At 52.2% G+C, this 14144-nt stretch overlaps 1 protein-coding gene across 1 annotated transcript in view; it reads left to right on the top strand.

Annotated features, from left to right (window-relative positions):
* Positions 1-14144, top strand: part of KLHL42 (kelch like family member 42) — a 33019-nt gene that overhangs the window by 6000 nt on the left and 12875 nt on the right. The window contains exon 2 of the mRNA XM_062195011.1: positions 11371-11564. Coding sequence (XP_062050995.1) covers positions 11371-11564 — 194 coding nt within the window. The remainder of the gene's footprint in view (positions 1-11370; positions 11565-14144) is intronic.

Raw genomic sequence — 14144 nt, forward strand, 5'->3', positions numbered from 1 at the left:
GGTTGTGGAAGCCTCGCAACGTACTTGATTGTCTGGTAGAACCGAGGCCACTTTGTTTTAATTCTGTTGGCTGTTTCCTTCTCTAGATCAGCGTTAGAATCAGTTTGTCCTGTTGTGTTGGGGTTGTGATGGAGAGCACATCATGATGGCAGGTTAATTTAGAGAAGGGGTTTCAGTGTCTTTTTTTTTTTTTTTTTTTTTTTTTTTTTTTTTTTTTGGGACAGGCAGAGTGGATAGTAAGAGAGAGAGACAGAGAGAAAGGTCTTCCTTTTTGCTGTTGGTTCACCCTCCAATGGCTGCTGCGGCCGGCACATCTCGCTGATCCGAAGCCAGGAGCCAGGTGCCTTTCCTGGTCTCCCATGCGGGTGCAGGGCCCAAGCACTTGGGCCATCCTCCACTGCCTTCCCGGGCCACAGCAGAGAGCTGGCCTGGAAGAGGGGCAACCGGGATAGAATCCGGCACCCCAACCGGGACTAGAACCCGGTGTGCCGGCGCCGCAAGGCAGAGGATTAGCCTGTTAAGCCATGGCGCCAGCGGTTTCAGTGTCTTAATACGGTGCTTCACCCCCCTCCACAGTTTCAGTTATCTTTCTTTCTTCATGTAGTCAGTAAGTTTTTGTTAGGGTTATTCTTAGGTATTTTGTAGTTGTTTTTTACCCTAAGATACTTTTTTTTTAAAAAAAGATTTATTTATTTATTTGAAAGGCAGTGTTACAGAGAGGCAGAGGTGGAGGGAGGGAGAAAGGGAGGGAGGAGAGAGAGAGGCCTTCCATCTGCTGGTTCACTCCCCTGTTGGCCGCAGCAGCCTGAGCTGAGCTGATCCAAAGCCAGAAGCCAGGAGCTTCTTCTGCATCACCCACGTGGGTGCAGGGGCCCAAGCACTTGGGCCATCCTCTACTGCTTTCCGAGGCCATAGCAGAGAGCTGGATCAGAAGACGAGCAGCCGGGTCTCAAACCGGTGCCCATATGGGATGCCAGCACTGTAGGCTGCAGTTCTACCCACTACGCCACAGCGCCAGCCCCTCATGACACTTTCTGACTGGTTATTGATATTGTTTTGGAATTTAAAAAAATTATTCAAGTGGCAGAGAGAGAGAGAGTGAGCGACAGAGACAGATAGCGCCCATCTGCTGCTTCCGTTCTCACATGCTGGAAACCAGGACCTGGGAAACAGGCCAGGTCTTCCCTGTGGGTGGCAGGAACCCGGTGTTTGGAGCTGTGGCCCAGCGTCTCCCAGGTCTGCATTGCCAGGAAGCTGGAATGGGGAGCCAGAGCTGGGTGTGGGGTCCTGGCACTCCTATACGAGGCACCTAATGTCTTTTTTTTTTTTTGACAGGCAGAGTGGACAGTGAGAGAGAGACAGAGAGAAAGGTCTTCCCTTGCCATTGGTTCACCCCCACTGGCCGCTGCGGCTGGCGCACCGTGCTGATCCAAAGCCAGGAGCCAGGTGCCTCTCCTGGTCTCCCATGGGGTGCAGGGCCCAAGTACTTGGGCCATCCTCCACTGCCTTCCCGGGCCATAGCAGAGAGCTGGCCTGGAAGAGGGGCAACCGGGACAGAATCCAGCGCCCCAACCGGGACTAGAACCCGGTGTGCCGGCGCCGCAGGCAGAGGTTTAGCCTAGTGAGCTGTCTTAACTGCCACCGCCCCTCAGTGGGGTTTGTACCTGTTACTTTCTCTGCTTGACTGAGGTCTGACACCCCCACACCAGGAATCCCTCCTGGCCCCTGCGGTGCCGAACGCTCCCACTCTGCTCCTCCAGCATCTCAGGTTCTCTCCCGGCCTGGACAGGAGATTCTCTCACTTTTAACTAATTTTTTTATTTGTTAATGAAAATGAGCTTTATTACATCAAGTAATACAAAGATGCAAGCAGTCTTAGTCATTTTCTTCCAGGTGTTTTGGTGAATTTATAGTAAATGCAGATCTGAAGTCCACACCCAGCCTTTGCATGAACATTTTGGGGGCTCCCCGGGAGGTGTGGCAGGTTGTTCCTCTTTATTTATAACTTGAGCGTTTTTTAAGAGTTGACACGTTAGGGGCTGGTGCTTTGGTGTAGCAGGTAAAGCCTCTGCCTGCAGTGCCAGCATCCCATATGGACACCACTTTGAGTCCTGGCTGTTCCACTTCTCATCCAGCTCTCTGCTATGGCCAGGGAAAGCAGTAGAAGATGGCCCAAGTCCTTGGGCCCCTGCACCCATGTGGGAGACCTGGCAGAATCTCCTGGCTCCTGACTACAGATCGGCTCAGCTTTGGGTGTTGTGGCCATCTGGGGAGTGAACCAGAGTATGGAAGACCTCTCTCCCTTCTCTATCTGACTCTCTCTTTGTGTAACTCTTGACTTTCAAATTAAAAAAAAAAAAAGTTGACATGTTAATAATCATGGAAATGCTTATGCTGTAAAGAAATTCCATTAGCAAAATCTACACAGCATGGCATGGTTGGGGCGGGCCATTAAGGAGTGAGCTATCAGTGTGCATCACTTGTGTGGGGTCTCTGACCCTCCGCGTGGAGAACTCTGACTTGTTCACTGCTTATTTGTGTTCCCACTGCTAACGAGGCATGCAGTGAGTAACCAGTGGGCACTTAGGTGGGGATTGTTTTAAAATTGTGGAATACAGTTTGAGATTGCATAAAGGTGAATGTGTGATCTTACATTCTGCCTTTAAAGTGTAGCATTTTTAGTGAACATATTTACTTTGTAGCCATCATTGTAATTGAGAGAGGCTAGAAAAGTTGTGGGTGGTATTGAATGGAATACCTACTCTGCACTAGGTAACATTGCCTTGCGCATGGTAATTCATTTTTCCTCACAGAGACTCTGTTAGGTCCCCATTGTAGAGAGGCAGCAAATGAGGCTCAGGGACATGTAAAAGGTACAGTAATCAAAATGTAAATGCCGGCCGGCGCAGTGGCTTAACAGGCTAATCCTCCACCTAGCGGCACCGGCACACCGGGTTCTAGTACCGGTCGGGGCGCCGCATTCTATCCCGGTTGCCCCTCTTCCAGGCCAGCTCTCTGCTGTGGCCCGGGAAGGCAGTGGAGGATGGCCCAAGTCCTTGGGCCCTGCACCCGCATGAGAGACCAGGAGAGGCACCTGGCTCCTGGCTTTGGATCAGCACGATGCGCTGGCCGCAGTGGCCATTGGAGGGTGAACCAACGGCAAAAGGAAGACCTTTCTCTCTGTCTCTCTCTCTCTCTCACTATGCACTCTGCCTTTCAAAAAAAAAAAATGTAAATGCCCATTGAGTCTTTCTACTCATTTAAATGGTTTAGAAGAAGAGGGCACAGGTACCTCCCAAATCAGGGCTGCTTTTCAACACATTGTCACAAGTGCCTCTCAGCTGTCAAGTTGACACCTCTCAAGTTCAGCATCTTCTGAGTTATTGGATGAGCAGTAATACAAGGGGACTTCACAAGTTTAGGGAAAGGGAGTTGAAATGCAAGTGGCTTTGGTGGCATGAATTTTGGAACCCATGCCTCGTTTTCCCATCATAATGCATGTCTGTGAGCTTCTTGAGGACTGTGCATAGATGATGTAGCTCCCCCCTCAGGGTGTTTGAAATGGAATGTAGGTGCCGAGGCAGGTGGACAGCACCACCCACATCCTCAGGGACTGCTGGCAGTGATGTCATCCACAGCTGGTCGGTAGGGATGGGTTTATGAAGCCCTTGGCTTTGTTGAGAAAGTAGAGCTGAGCAGTGAGTGGGAAGGAGAGGGCTGGTGGTGTGTTCGTGGAGTGGGAAGTGGCAGGAAGCAGCACACGGTCCGGGTCTGCAGACAGAATGACCGTGCTCAGCCTTAGCGATTCTGCTAACCTCTCGACCTAGGTTTCAGAGCACTTCTAGAGCGAGAAAACCGTGAGAGGCTCTGTCTTCTGTGGTTAATGCTGCCAGGGAACGGGCTGTGTCTGCTCCTCTCCCCGCTGGTTTCTTGGCTGGCAGTTAAGTTGCTTTTTGTGTCTGTGCTTTTTGAGTTTCTCAGAGGTGGTAGTAGCCAAGCAGTGGTGACAATTTGTTTTCTTTCTTCTTCTTCTTCTTCTTTTTTTTTTTAAGACTTTACTTAATTATTTGAAAGGCAGAGTGAGGGAGGGGGTGGAGAGAGAGATCTTCCATCCACTGGTTCACTCCCCAAATGACCGCAATGGCTAGAGCTAGGCCAGGCTGAAGCCAGGAGCCTGGAGCTTCATCTGGATCTCTCACGTGGGTTCAGGGACCCAAGTACCTGGGCTATCTTCCACTGCCTCCCCAGGCACATTAACAGGGAGCTGGATTGGAAATGGAGTAGCCGGGACTCGAGCCAATGCCCAAATGAGATGCTGGCATTGTAGATCGTGGCTTAACCCGCTGCACTGCAGTGCCGGCCGGGACAGTTTTTCTTTCTCCCCTGCCCTGAGATGGTGGTGGGGGTTAGTACTTGTGGGAGCGGCAGAAGGCAGGCAAAGGGGAAGGAGGGGACCCAAGGGGCTGGATGCTTCACAAATGATGCAGGCGTCTTTGGACAGCTGAGAAGGGGTCTTGGTGCTGCAGCAGAACCGTGCTCCAGAGGCGTCGAGCGTCTGACACCACGAGTGACAGCTGCCATGGGTTCTCTCTGTGCTCCCTACTTCAGGGGTCACTTCCTGTTTCCTGATGACAGCATCCCTGTGAGATGGGTTTGTGATTGACTTCCTTTTCCCAAAGGGGAAACAGAGGTTCGATGAGCTTAATTATCTCCCACATCATCGCAGGGCTAGACTCCAGGTCACTGAGACCTGTTGTCCTGCTCCCTAGGTTGTGCACAGCTACTGGGAACACCTGGTAGCTGCATACTGGTGTTGAGCACATTTCATGTTAGCTTTAAGGATATAGAGAGTTTTTTTTTTTTTTTTTGCATTTTTAAAAAAAATTTTATTTGAAAGAGGCGTGATGGAGGAGACAGAGAGAATCTTCCATCTGCTGGTTCACTCCCCATGTGGCAGCAACAGCCAGGGCTGGGCCAGGCTAAAGCCAGGAGCCACGAGTTTCTTCTGGGGCTCCCAAGTGGGTGGATGAACTTTGGTAGTTGAGCCATCACACTGCTGTGTTGCGGCATTAGCAGGAAGTGGGATCAGGAGCCGAGGTGGGAGTCTCCCCCAGGCACTCCCAGCCGGGATGCGGGTGTCTGAAGTGGCGGCTTGCCCTGTGCGCCACAATCCTGCCCCTAGGGAGCTTTTTATTTCTTACAAGTGAATTAGAAATTAAATTGCTGTCTTACCTAATTCTTCTCACCTGCAGTTCTGTTTATTGGAAGTAAATCAAGGTGTGATCAATTGATTATGATTTGGTTTTAAAATTCCTTTTGCTTACTGAGCACATGGATGTCAGGGATTGATATATATTTTTTTATTTGACAGGTAGAGTTATAGACACAGAGAGAGACAGAGAGAAAGGTCTTCCTTCTGTTGGTTCACCCCCCCAAATGGCCACCACAGCTGGCGCGCTGCGCTGATCCGAAGCCAGGAGCCAGGTGCTTCCTCCTGGTCTCCCATGCAGGTGCAGGGCCCAAGTACTTGGGCCATCCTCCACTGCCTTCCAGGACCACAGCAGAGAGCTGGACTGGAAGAGGAGCAGCCGGGACTAGAACCCAGTACCCGTATGGGATGCGGGTACCACAGGCAAAGGATTAACCAAGTGAGCCACGGCACCGGCCCCAGGGATTGATATTAAGAAGTGGATGTGGAGATGGTAATTTTGAAAAGTGATTGACGCCTCGTGTTCACGCCTTTACTGCCCAGGAGGTAGAGAGTGGAAGAGTTGTTCTCAGGGGCTAAGTGGTGGCAGTTTGTGGACGAGAGTGGTGCTGTGTGCCGAGCTGTGGAGTACCGCGTGGCCAGCAGCCACTGCCTCTGCCTGGTTGTAGACTGGCCCTCGCCAGCAGAGAGACCTGGGCTGTGACACAGAGACCAGCATCACCCGGAGGCCTGCAGGGAGTGACTTCCTTCTGTGAGCGTTGTCCTTTGCTCTCACTGTGTGCAGGCCTCTGCTGCTCCCCTTATCCCTTTTCTTCTTCTTTTAAAGATTTATTGATTTATTTGAAAGGCAGAGTTAGACACACACACACACACACACGCACACCGAAAGTGAGAGAGAGAGAGAATGAATGAGAGAAAGGTCTTCTTTTCACTGGTTTATTTCCCAGACGGCTACAACAGCCAAGGTTGGGTCAGGCTGAAGCCAGGAGCTTGGAACTCTGTCCAGGTTTCCCACGTGGGTGGCAGGGGTTCAAATACTCCGGCCATCTTCCTCTGCCATCATAGGCACGTTAGCAGAGAGCCGATCAGAAGCAGAATAGCTGTGCCTGGATCCAGTGCTCTTATATGAGATGCTGGCATTGTAAGTTGTGAGTTAACCTGCTGCATCACAGCACTGGCCCCTGTGCTGTTCTCCGCTTCATGGATGGGGAAACTGAGGCACAGATACGCTGAGAGTAATTGTCCAGGGTCACACAGCTCCCGAATGGTGGAGCAGTGATTGCTGTGTGCCCGCCTGGCCCCATGACTCCACGCGGTGTGGGCCTCTTCAGTACTGAGGCGGTAATTATAGCTCAGGGTGAACATTCAGGAGTTTCTTCTCCTCTCTTCAAGTGAATCTGAGCATGTTGGGGTCTGGAGAAACGGAATTGTTTACTTTTAGCTGCCTATTCATTGAGCCGCACAAAGAGGCGGCTTCCATGTTTGCTTAGGCCCAGTGGTGACGCTGGGCGAACACCAGCAACAGCTTTGATCTTAGAAAATTTACTATCTGTGTGCCTTAGGGAGCACAAACAAACTGTGGGCTGCTGAGGTTTAGTGCTTATTCACCAGCATTATTTCCGCTGGTTCCTCAAGTTTGCACACACGGAGAGAGCATCATGGTTGGATTCTAAGGGCCACTGGCAGCAGAGGGGGTTGTGCAACATGAGCCAGGAGCCAACCCAGAGACTGCCACCCACGGAGGTCTGTGGGCACGAAAACTGCATGGCCACCTGGGTGTCGTGGACAGCGTGACTTGAAAAACAGAGCAAAACTAAACAAAAGTGCACTTGAATGCGAAGGTCCTCAATACGTTCTACAGCCTTGGCCCTTTAGTAGGTGGCTGTTACCAATTGTCTCAGCCTGTTTGCTGCTGCTGTGACTGAATACCACACACTGGGTCATTTATAAAGGACTCAGGTTTATGTGGCTCATGGTTTCGGGGGGCTGGAGGTCCAAGAGCAAGACACCACCATCCGCTCAGCCACTGGTGAGGACCTTCTTCTTGCCCGGTAACATTGGAGGATGACAGGTGCGCAGGTGCACCACCTCGGGTCTCTCTTCCTTCTCTTATAAAGTGATTCATGTAGAAGGGGCAGAGGAGGAGGGAGGGAGGGGAAGAGAGAGAGAGAGAGAGAGGGAAAAAGAGAGAGGAAGGGAGGGAATAGGAAAGGAGAGACAGAAAGATAAAACCACTAGTGCCATGTTTGGGGCCCCAGTGTCATGCCTGATCCAATCCTAACTACATCCCCACAGCATCCTCCACTCAATACCATTAGCGGAGAATTGGTGGGAACCACTTAGACCAAAGCCCTAATAGAGTTTTTGCTTGATGTGCATCACTGTGCACTGAGCACCTGCTAGGTCAAGCATGGTCAAGTTTTCACTGCCACGTTTTTGTTAAGACCTGTTTATCTGAAAGGCACAATGATAGACACAGAGAGATCTTCCATCTGCTGGTTCACTCCCTAAAATGGCAGCAACAGCTGGGGCTGGGCCAGGCAAAAGCCAGGAGACAGGAACTCCATCCAGATCTCCCACATAGGGGCAGGGGCTAAAACACTTGGGGGTATCTTCTGTTGCCTTACCTAAGAGCAGGGAGCTGGATCAAAAGCCGAGCAACCAGGATTTGAACTGGATTCTGATACGAGATGCCAGAATTGCAGGTGGCGGGGTAACCCGCTGTGCCATACTGCCAGCCTACTGCCAGTTCTCGATCTATCCTCGTGTGTGTGTGTGTGTGTGTGTATTTGTAGCTGCCTGCTCCATTATTTCCTGGGATGTTTCTATTTTGGGATTGTCCTTGTGTTGGAGTTAGATATGACCCCAGAATTCACTGAATCTAGCATCTTTATTTCACACTAAAAACATGAGAAACTGCAATACGTGTGAAATGTGTGTGGTCCGCAGTTAGTGCCAAATGTGCTTGTGGTTTTTGTTTGGGTAAGTGGCTTGCTCAGCGTCACATAGGTAAAGTGGCAGGTTTGGACGTCAGGCCCCTGCTGTGGTATTGTTGTTACTACACCGGAATACCCTGGGATGGCATGAGTGTCTCAGCTCCCCGTGCCTTCTGATGAGCTGTTTGGTTTGAAGTGCCCAGCCAGCTTGCCATCAGTGTGATCCCCACGGTTGGAGCAGGGTCAGTGGCTGCCCGCCGCAGACCTGGGGCCAGAACGGCATATCCTCACTCACGCTGTGGCCTTTGCTGCTGCACCACGCTGCCACACGTCCTCTGGGAACTGTGGCTGGGGCACGCATCACAGCCGACTTGACTCAGCCGTGGCAGATGCGACCCTTCTTGGCTCTCTGAGGGCCGGTCAGTCCCTGTGTGCTTTGTTGAAACAAGCAGGTCCCCCCTCATCGCCAGACTTGCTTGGCCTCTGAAGCTGAGTAGCAGCGTTTCGTGCTGAGATGGGCACAGAGCTTGACACCAGGGTATTTCTCTCCATAAACGGTGTACTGTTAGGACACAGGGACATTTGTGGATCGGGCCATCTGTAGGGGTCGCGTGTAGAGGGAGCCCGAGAATGCTGTGTCACTGTTGTACTTGGTTCATTGCACAGGCTCCTCATCTTACACGTTAGGTAGCACTGTGAGTGTCTAAGACGCCCCCCTCCCAGCCTGCATTGCGTTCCACGCCCGATGGTGACCCAGACTCCAGCTTCCTGCTCATGCAGATCCTGGGAGGCAGCGGTGGTGGTTCCGGTGGTTGGGTTCTGTGCATCCACGTGGGAGCCGTGGACTGATCTCTGGGTCGTGGCTTCTGCCTGGCCTCGTCTCGGCTGTTGAGGCCACCTGAGGAGTAAACCACTGCCTCTGAAAATAAAAAAAAGGGGGGGAGGGGAGGAAGGAGATGCCATTCAGAGGAGGAGGGCTGACGTGCTCAGGGATCATGGGGCTAGGGGGTCTCCCAAACCATCCTTTAGCAACCACCCTTTGCGTGTGCCAGTCTGTGTAGGCAGCACCGTGTGTGCCTCAGGATGGAGCTTCCCCGCTCACTGGGAGGGATGGTGTCACCATTCTGATGGAGAGAGGCAAGGGAAGGGGTGCAGTGGGTGCTTTTCTCCACCCTTTTCTGTCCAGACAGGAAGCGCAGTCGCCCTTGGTATTTGTGGGGGTGGGTGCTGGGGCCCCATTTGGATACCGAGGTCCACGGATATTCAAGTCCCTTCTATAAATGGCCTATAGCACTTGCACAGAACTTGTGCACAACATTCCTGTATACACTTTTTTAAAGATTTGTTTATTTATTTGAAAGTCAGAGTTACACAGAGAGAGGAGAGGCAGAGAGGTAGAGGTCTTCCATCCAATGGTTCACTTCCCAGCTGGCCGCAATGGCCAGAGCTGTGCTGATCTGAAGCCAGGAGCCAGGAGCCTCCTCCGGGTCTCCCATGTGGGTACAGGGGTCCAAGGACTTGGGCCATCTCTACTGCTTTCTCAGGCCACAGCAGAGAGCTGGATTGGAAGTGGAGCAGGCAGGTCTTGAACTGGTGCCCATATGGGATGCCGGCGCTTCAGGCCAGGGCGTTAATCTGCTGTACCACATCTCTGGCCCCTTTCTGTATACTTTAAATTATCTATAGGTGGGGCTGCTGTCTGCAGTGCTGGCATCCCATATGGGTACCGGTTCAAGTCCCAGCTGCTCCTCTTCCAATCCAGCTCTCAGCTGTGGCCTAGGAAGCAGTGAAAGATGGCCCAAGTGCTTGGGCCTGTGCACCCACGTGGGAGACCCAGAGGAGGCTCCTGGCTCCTTTCTTCGGATTGGTGCAGCTCTGGCCATTGTGGCCAACTGGGGAGTAAGCCATTTTATGGAAGACCTCTCCCTCTCTCTCTCTTTCTCTCTACCTCTACCTCTGCCTCTCTGTAATTCTGCCTTTCAAGTAAATAAATAAATCTTTTAAAAAAATTATAGGCTACTTTTTAAATAGTATGTTTATTTGAAAGGCAAAGTGACAGAGAGAGGGAGACGTAGAGAGGGAGGAAGAGCGAAAGAGATCTTCTACCTGCCCATTCACTCCCCACAGGCTACAACAGCCAGGGCTGGGCCAGGCAGAAGTCAGGAACCAGGAACTTCATCGGGGTCTCCCATGTGGGTGGCAGGAACCCAAACACTTGAGCCGTCATCCAGTGCCTTGCAGGCGCACTAGCAGGAAGCTGGGTTGGAGCAGAGGTGGCCTCCATGCCAGGCTCTCTGATAAGGGAAGCCAAGCAACCCCTCACTGTGCTGTAGTGCAATGCCCACCCCACATAGGTTACTTTCAGTATCCACTGCCATGTAAAGTGTGGCTTTACTGCTTAGGGAGTCATGGCAAGGCAAATAAATAAATAAATAAATAAATAAATAAATAAGTCTGTACGTGTAAGTCTGTACGTGTTCAATGCAGATAGTCAGTTGTCTGAGTATTTCCAGTCCACATTTGGCTGAACCCATGGGTGTGGAAGACCCAAATGCCAGGTCCAAGTGTATTAATTGAGTTTCGTGTGTGCCGTGTGTCCTAGCTCTTGGCCTAGTGCTGTGTAAGATTGGTACTTGTATTGCTGATGTTTGGACAGGACGCTGCTCTTGGGGAATCCTGGGGACAGGGGTGACGTTTGAGGAGTCAGCCTGTCATTCCTCTGTCCTCCGGTAGAATGGACCGCAGCTGTGGAAGAATTCAGGAAGCTAACTGTCTTCAGTGTCCAGCTGCTTCCACGTTCCCCTCTTGTCCCTCACTCTGTCATCAAACAGCTTAGTGATCAGAAGGCTGATCGCAGGGCTGGTGTGGAGTAGTAGCAGGTTAGGCTGTCAGCTGCAAACCTAGCATACGAAATAGGTGCCAGTTCAAGTCTCGGCTGCTCCACTTCCAATCCAGCTCCCTGCTAATGTGCTTGGGAAAGCAGTGGAAGATGGCCCTGATCCTTGGACCCCCGTACCCACATGGGAGACATGGAAGAAGCTTCTGGCTTTGACCTGGCCCAGCCCTGGCTGTTGCGGTCATCTATGGAGTGAACCAGGGATTGGAAGATCTTTCTCTCCCTCTGTCTGTCTCTCTCTCCTTTTGTCTCTATATTTCTGCCTTTCAAATAAATAAATCAGTCTTAAAAGACGAGAAAGAAGAAGGCTATTTGTGTCTGTCTTTCAGGTCCAACTTCAAGCTTGTGGCCGTTAACTCAAAGCTCTACGCCGTCGGCGGGCAGGCCGTGTCTAACGTTGAGTGTTACAATCCCGAGCAGGACGCGTGGAATTTTGTGGCACCCTTACCGAATCCCCTGGCTGAGTTCTCTGCATGCGAATGCAAGGGGAAGATTTATGTCATTGGAGGCTATACCACCAGAGGTAAGCGAAGGACCTGCGTGGGTCTACTTCCGTGTTCACAGGGGCAGCCTGGGGCGGGCGGAACCTCCCAGCATGCGTGTGTGGGACTCCATGCTTGAAATACTGAATATTTCCGCATCTGTGTGGGTGGGGTGTTTGGGATGGGGGGGGGTCTCTGATGACTTTGTATGAACATGGAAGTTGAACAAGGTAGGGGAGCTATGAAGGGAGCACCTGTTTTCTTTCTGCTTCCGAAGCGCAGCCTTGTCGTCAGCCACCTGGTGGTGAGGCTGGGCCTGGTTCGTGGGACTGCTTCGCTCTCTCTGCTGCTCTCTGCGGCTGGGCACTCTTGGGTGGAGTGTGTCCTCAGAGCAGCTCGAATCCCTGCCCGGGAACACACGCTCTGTCCCCTCCCAGCTGGAGGTCTCATTGTCATTCCCTCCCTCTGTGAGTGCCAGCACGTCCTAGGCGGGGAGAGTGATGTTGACACAGCTCCAGGAGGATTCTGGGCCGACCAGCGATGGGGGATGCGCGTGCTGGGTATGAACCTGTGCACGTGTGTTTGTCGCTTGTGAGGGTGGGCAGTTTGTGGTCGAGAATTTGGGAATAAACAGTGTCCCTCTCCAGCATGTTTTATACTGCTGTTCTGGGGACAGAGAGGTCTCACGCCCTGGCGTCAGCAGGCAGCGTGGTGTGGCAGGAAGGACGACGCCAGGCCTTCCCCTTCCTGTCCACCTCTTACAGCAGCCGCTTCCGGGTTACCCCTGGGCCAGGCACATTGCTTTGTGCATTTGGTTTGTCTGACTCTAGAGAGCCCAGGCCTTGTAGAAAAGGTACAGCTGCACACTAGGGACTTTGGCCCCGTTAAGGGAGTGCAGTCAACGCTGTGTCTGGCAGTACAGTTAACCCGCACCCCTTTGTGGTGCAACACGTGCAGGATGGAGCTCTCCCACCCTGCTAATGACAGGCGTGGCAGACCCCCTTGCAGACTGTGAGCGACCCCTGCGCGTGCAGGGCAGGAACCCAGCACTAGAGTGCTCTCACCAGTGATGAAGTTCTCAGCACGTCCAAGTGTGTCTGGTTGGGGGATTTATGCTGGAAGAAATCAGATGGGAAATTTTTCTTTTTTTTTTTTTTTAACAGGCAGAGTTAGAGAGACAGAGAGAAAGGGCTTCCTTCCATTGGTTCACCCCCTAAATGGCCACTACGGCCAGCGTGCTGCACCGATCCGAAGCCAGGAGCCAGGTGCCTCCTCCTGGTCTCCCATGCGGGTGCAGGGCCCAAGCACTTGGGCCATCCTCAGATGGGAAGTATTTCATGAACCTCTGATTTACTCTTTGAGTGAATGTGACAGCAGTAGATTTAAAAAAAAAAGATTGATTTATCTGAAAGAGTTACAGATAGAGAGGGAGAGACAGAAAGCTCTTCCATCTGCTGGTTCACTCCCTGAATGGCCACAGTGGCCGGAGCTGGGCTGATTTGGAGCCAGGAGCTTCTTCCTGGCCTTCCATGTGGGTGCAGAGGCCCAAGCACTTGGGCCATCTCCTGCTGTCCCAGGCCATAGCAGAGAGCTGGATCAGAAGTAGAGCAGCCGGGACTCGAACTGGTGCCTGTGTGATGCTAACACTGCAAGCAGTGGCTTTACCCACTATGCCACAGTGCTGGCAGCCCAGCAGATTTCTGATGCCTGCCTCTGGACAGTAGATTTGGTGGGGATGGTGGTGGGCCATGTGTCGGTCTCCTTCCTGTGTGGCTGCCACATGGCTGAGTGTGAGCTTTGTGGCCAACAAACACAAAGACTGTGTTTTCTCACAGTCCTGGGACCTACGGCTGGAAATCAAGGCATCAGCAAGGCCATGCTCCTTGGGAAGGTTCCAGGGAAAGTCCTTGCTGGCCTCCTGCGGCTTCACACAGCCAGGCTCTGCTTCTGTCTCCCTGTGTGGCTGGCATCGTCTGGCCCTTGTAAAGACACCTGTCATTGGAACTAGGGCCCACCTGAGTAGCCCAGGGTGATCTCATGTCAAGATCCTCAACTGCTGTGTGCAGAGACACTTTTTCCAACTCAGGTCTCAGTCACAGGTTCCAGGGATCAGGAGGTGGATGACATTTTGGGGGTCACCAATCAGCTGGGGTATATCCAGAGAGACAGAGACAGAGTGCCTGAACGTGTTTTACTAGAGAGTGGGGGGGGGGTGGGGAAGAAGAGGACTCCCCCATCTACTAGTTCACGTCCCATGTGCCCACCCCAAGCTGCGTGCTGGGAGTTCAATCCAGACCTGCCACACGCCTGGCAGGGAACCTAGTACTGGAGCCATCAGCACTACTTCCCGGGGTGTGCTTTAGCAGGAGGCTGGAGTCAGAGCAGGAGCTGGGGAACTGAACCCAGGTACTCGGATGTGGGGCACTGCCCTACATCGTAGCGTCTTACCCACTAGGCAGACACCTGCCTCCACGTGCTTTATTTTGCTCCGTGTTTTCTTCACTCGTGGGTTATTCCCAGTGCCCCATGTGAGTTCCTATACACTGACAACACTTGCCAGCTTTTTCTTTACAAATGAGTGAAAAAAATATGAGACTTACAGTCGTTTCCTGTACTTCAAC

Source organism: Lepus europaeus, chromosome 6 (assembly GCF_033115175.1).
Source record: "Lepus europaeus isolate LE1 chromosome 6, mLepTim1.pri, whole genome shotgun sequence".
NCBI lineage: Eukaryota > Metazoa > Chordata > Mammalia > Lagomorpha > Leporidae > Lepus > Lepus europaeus.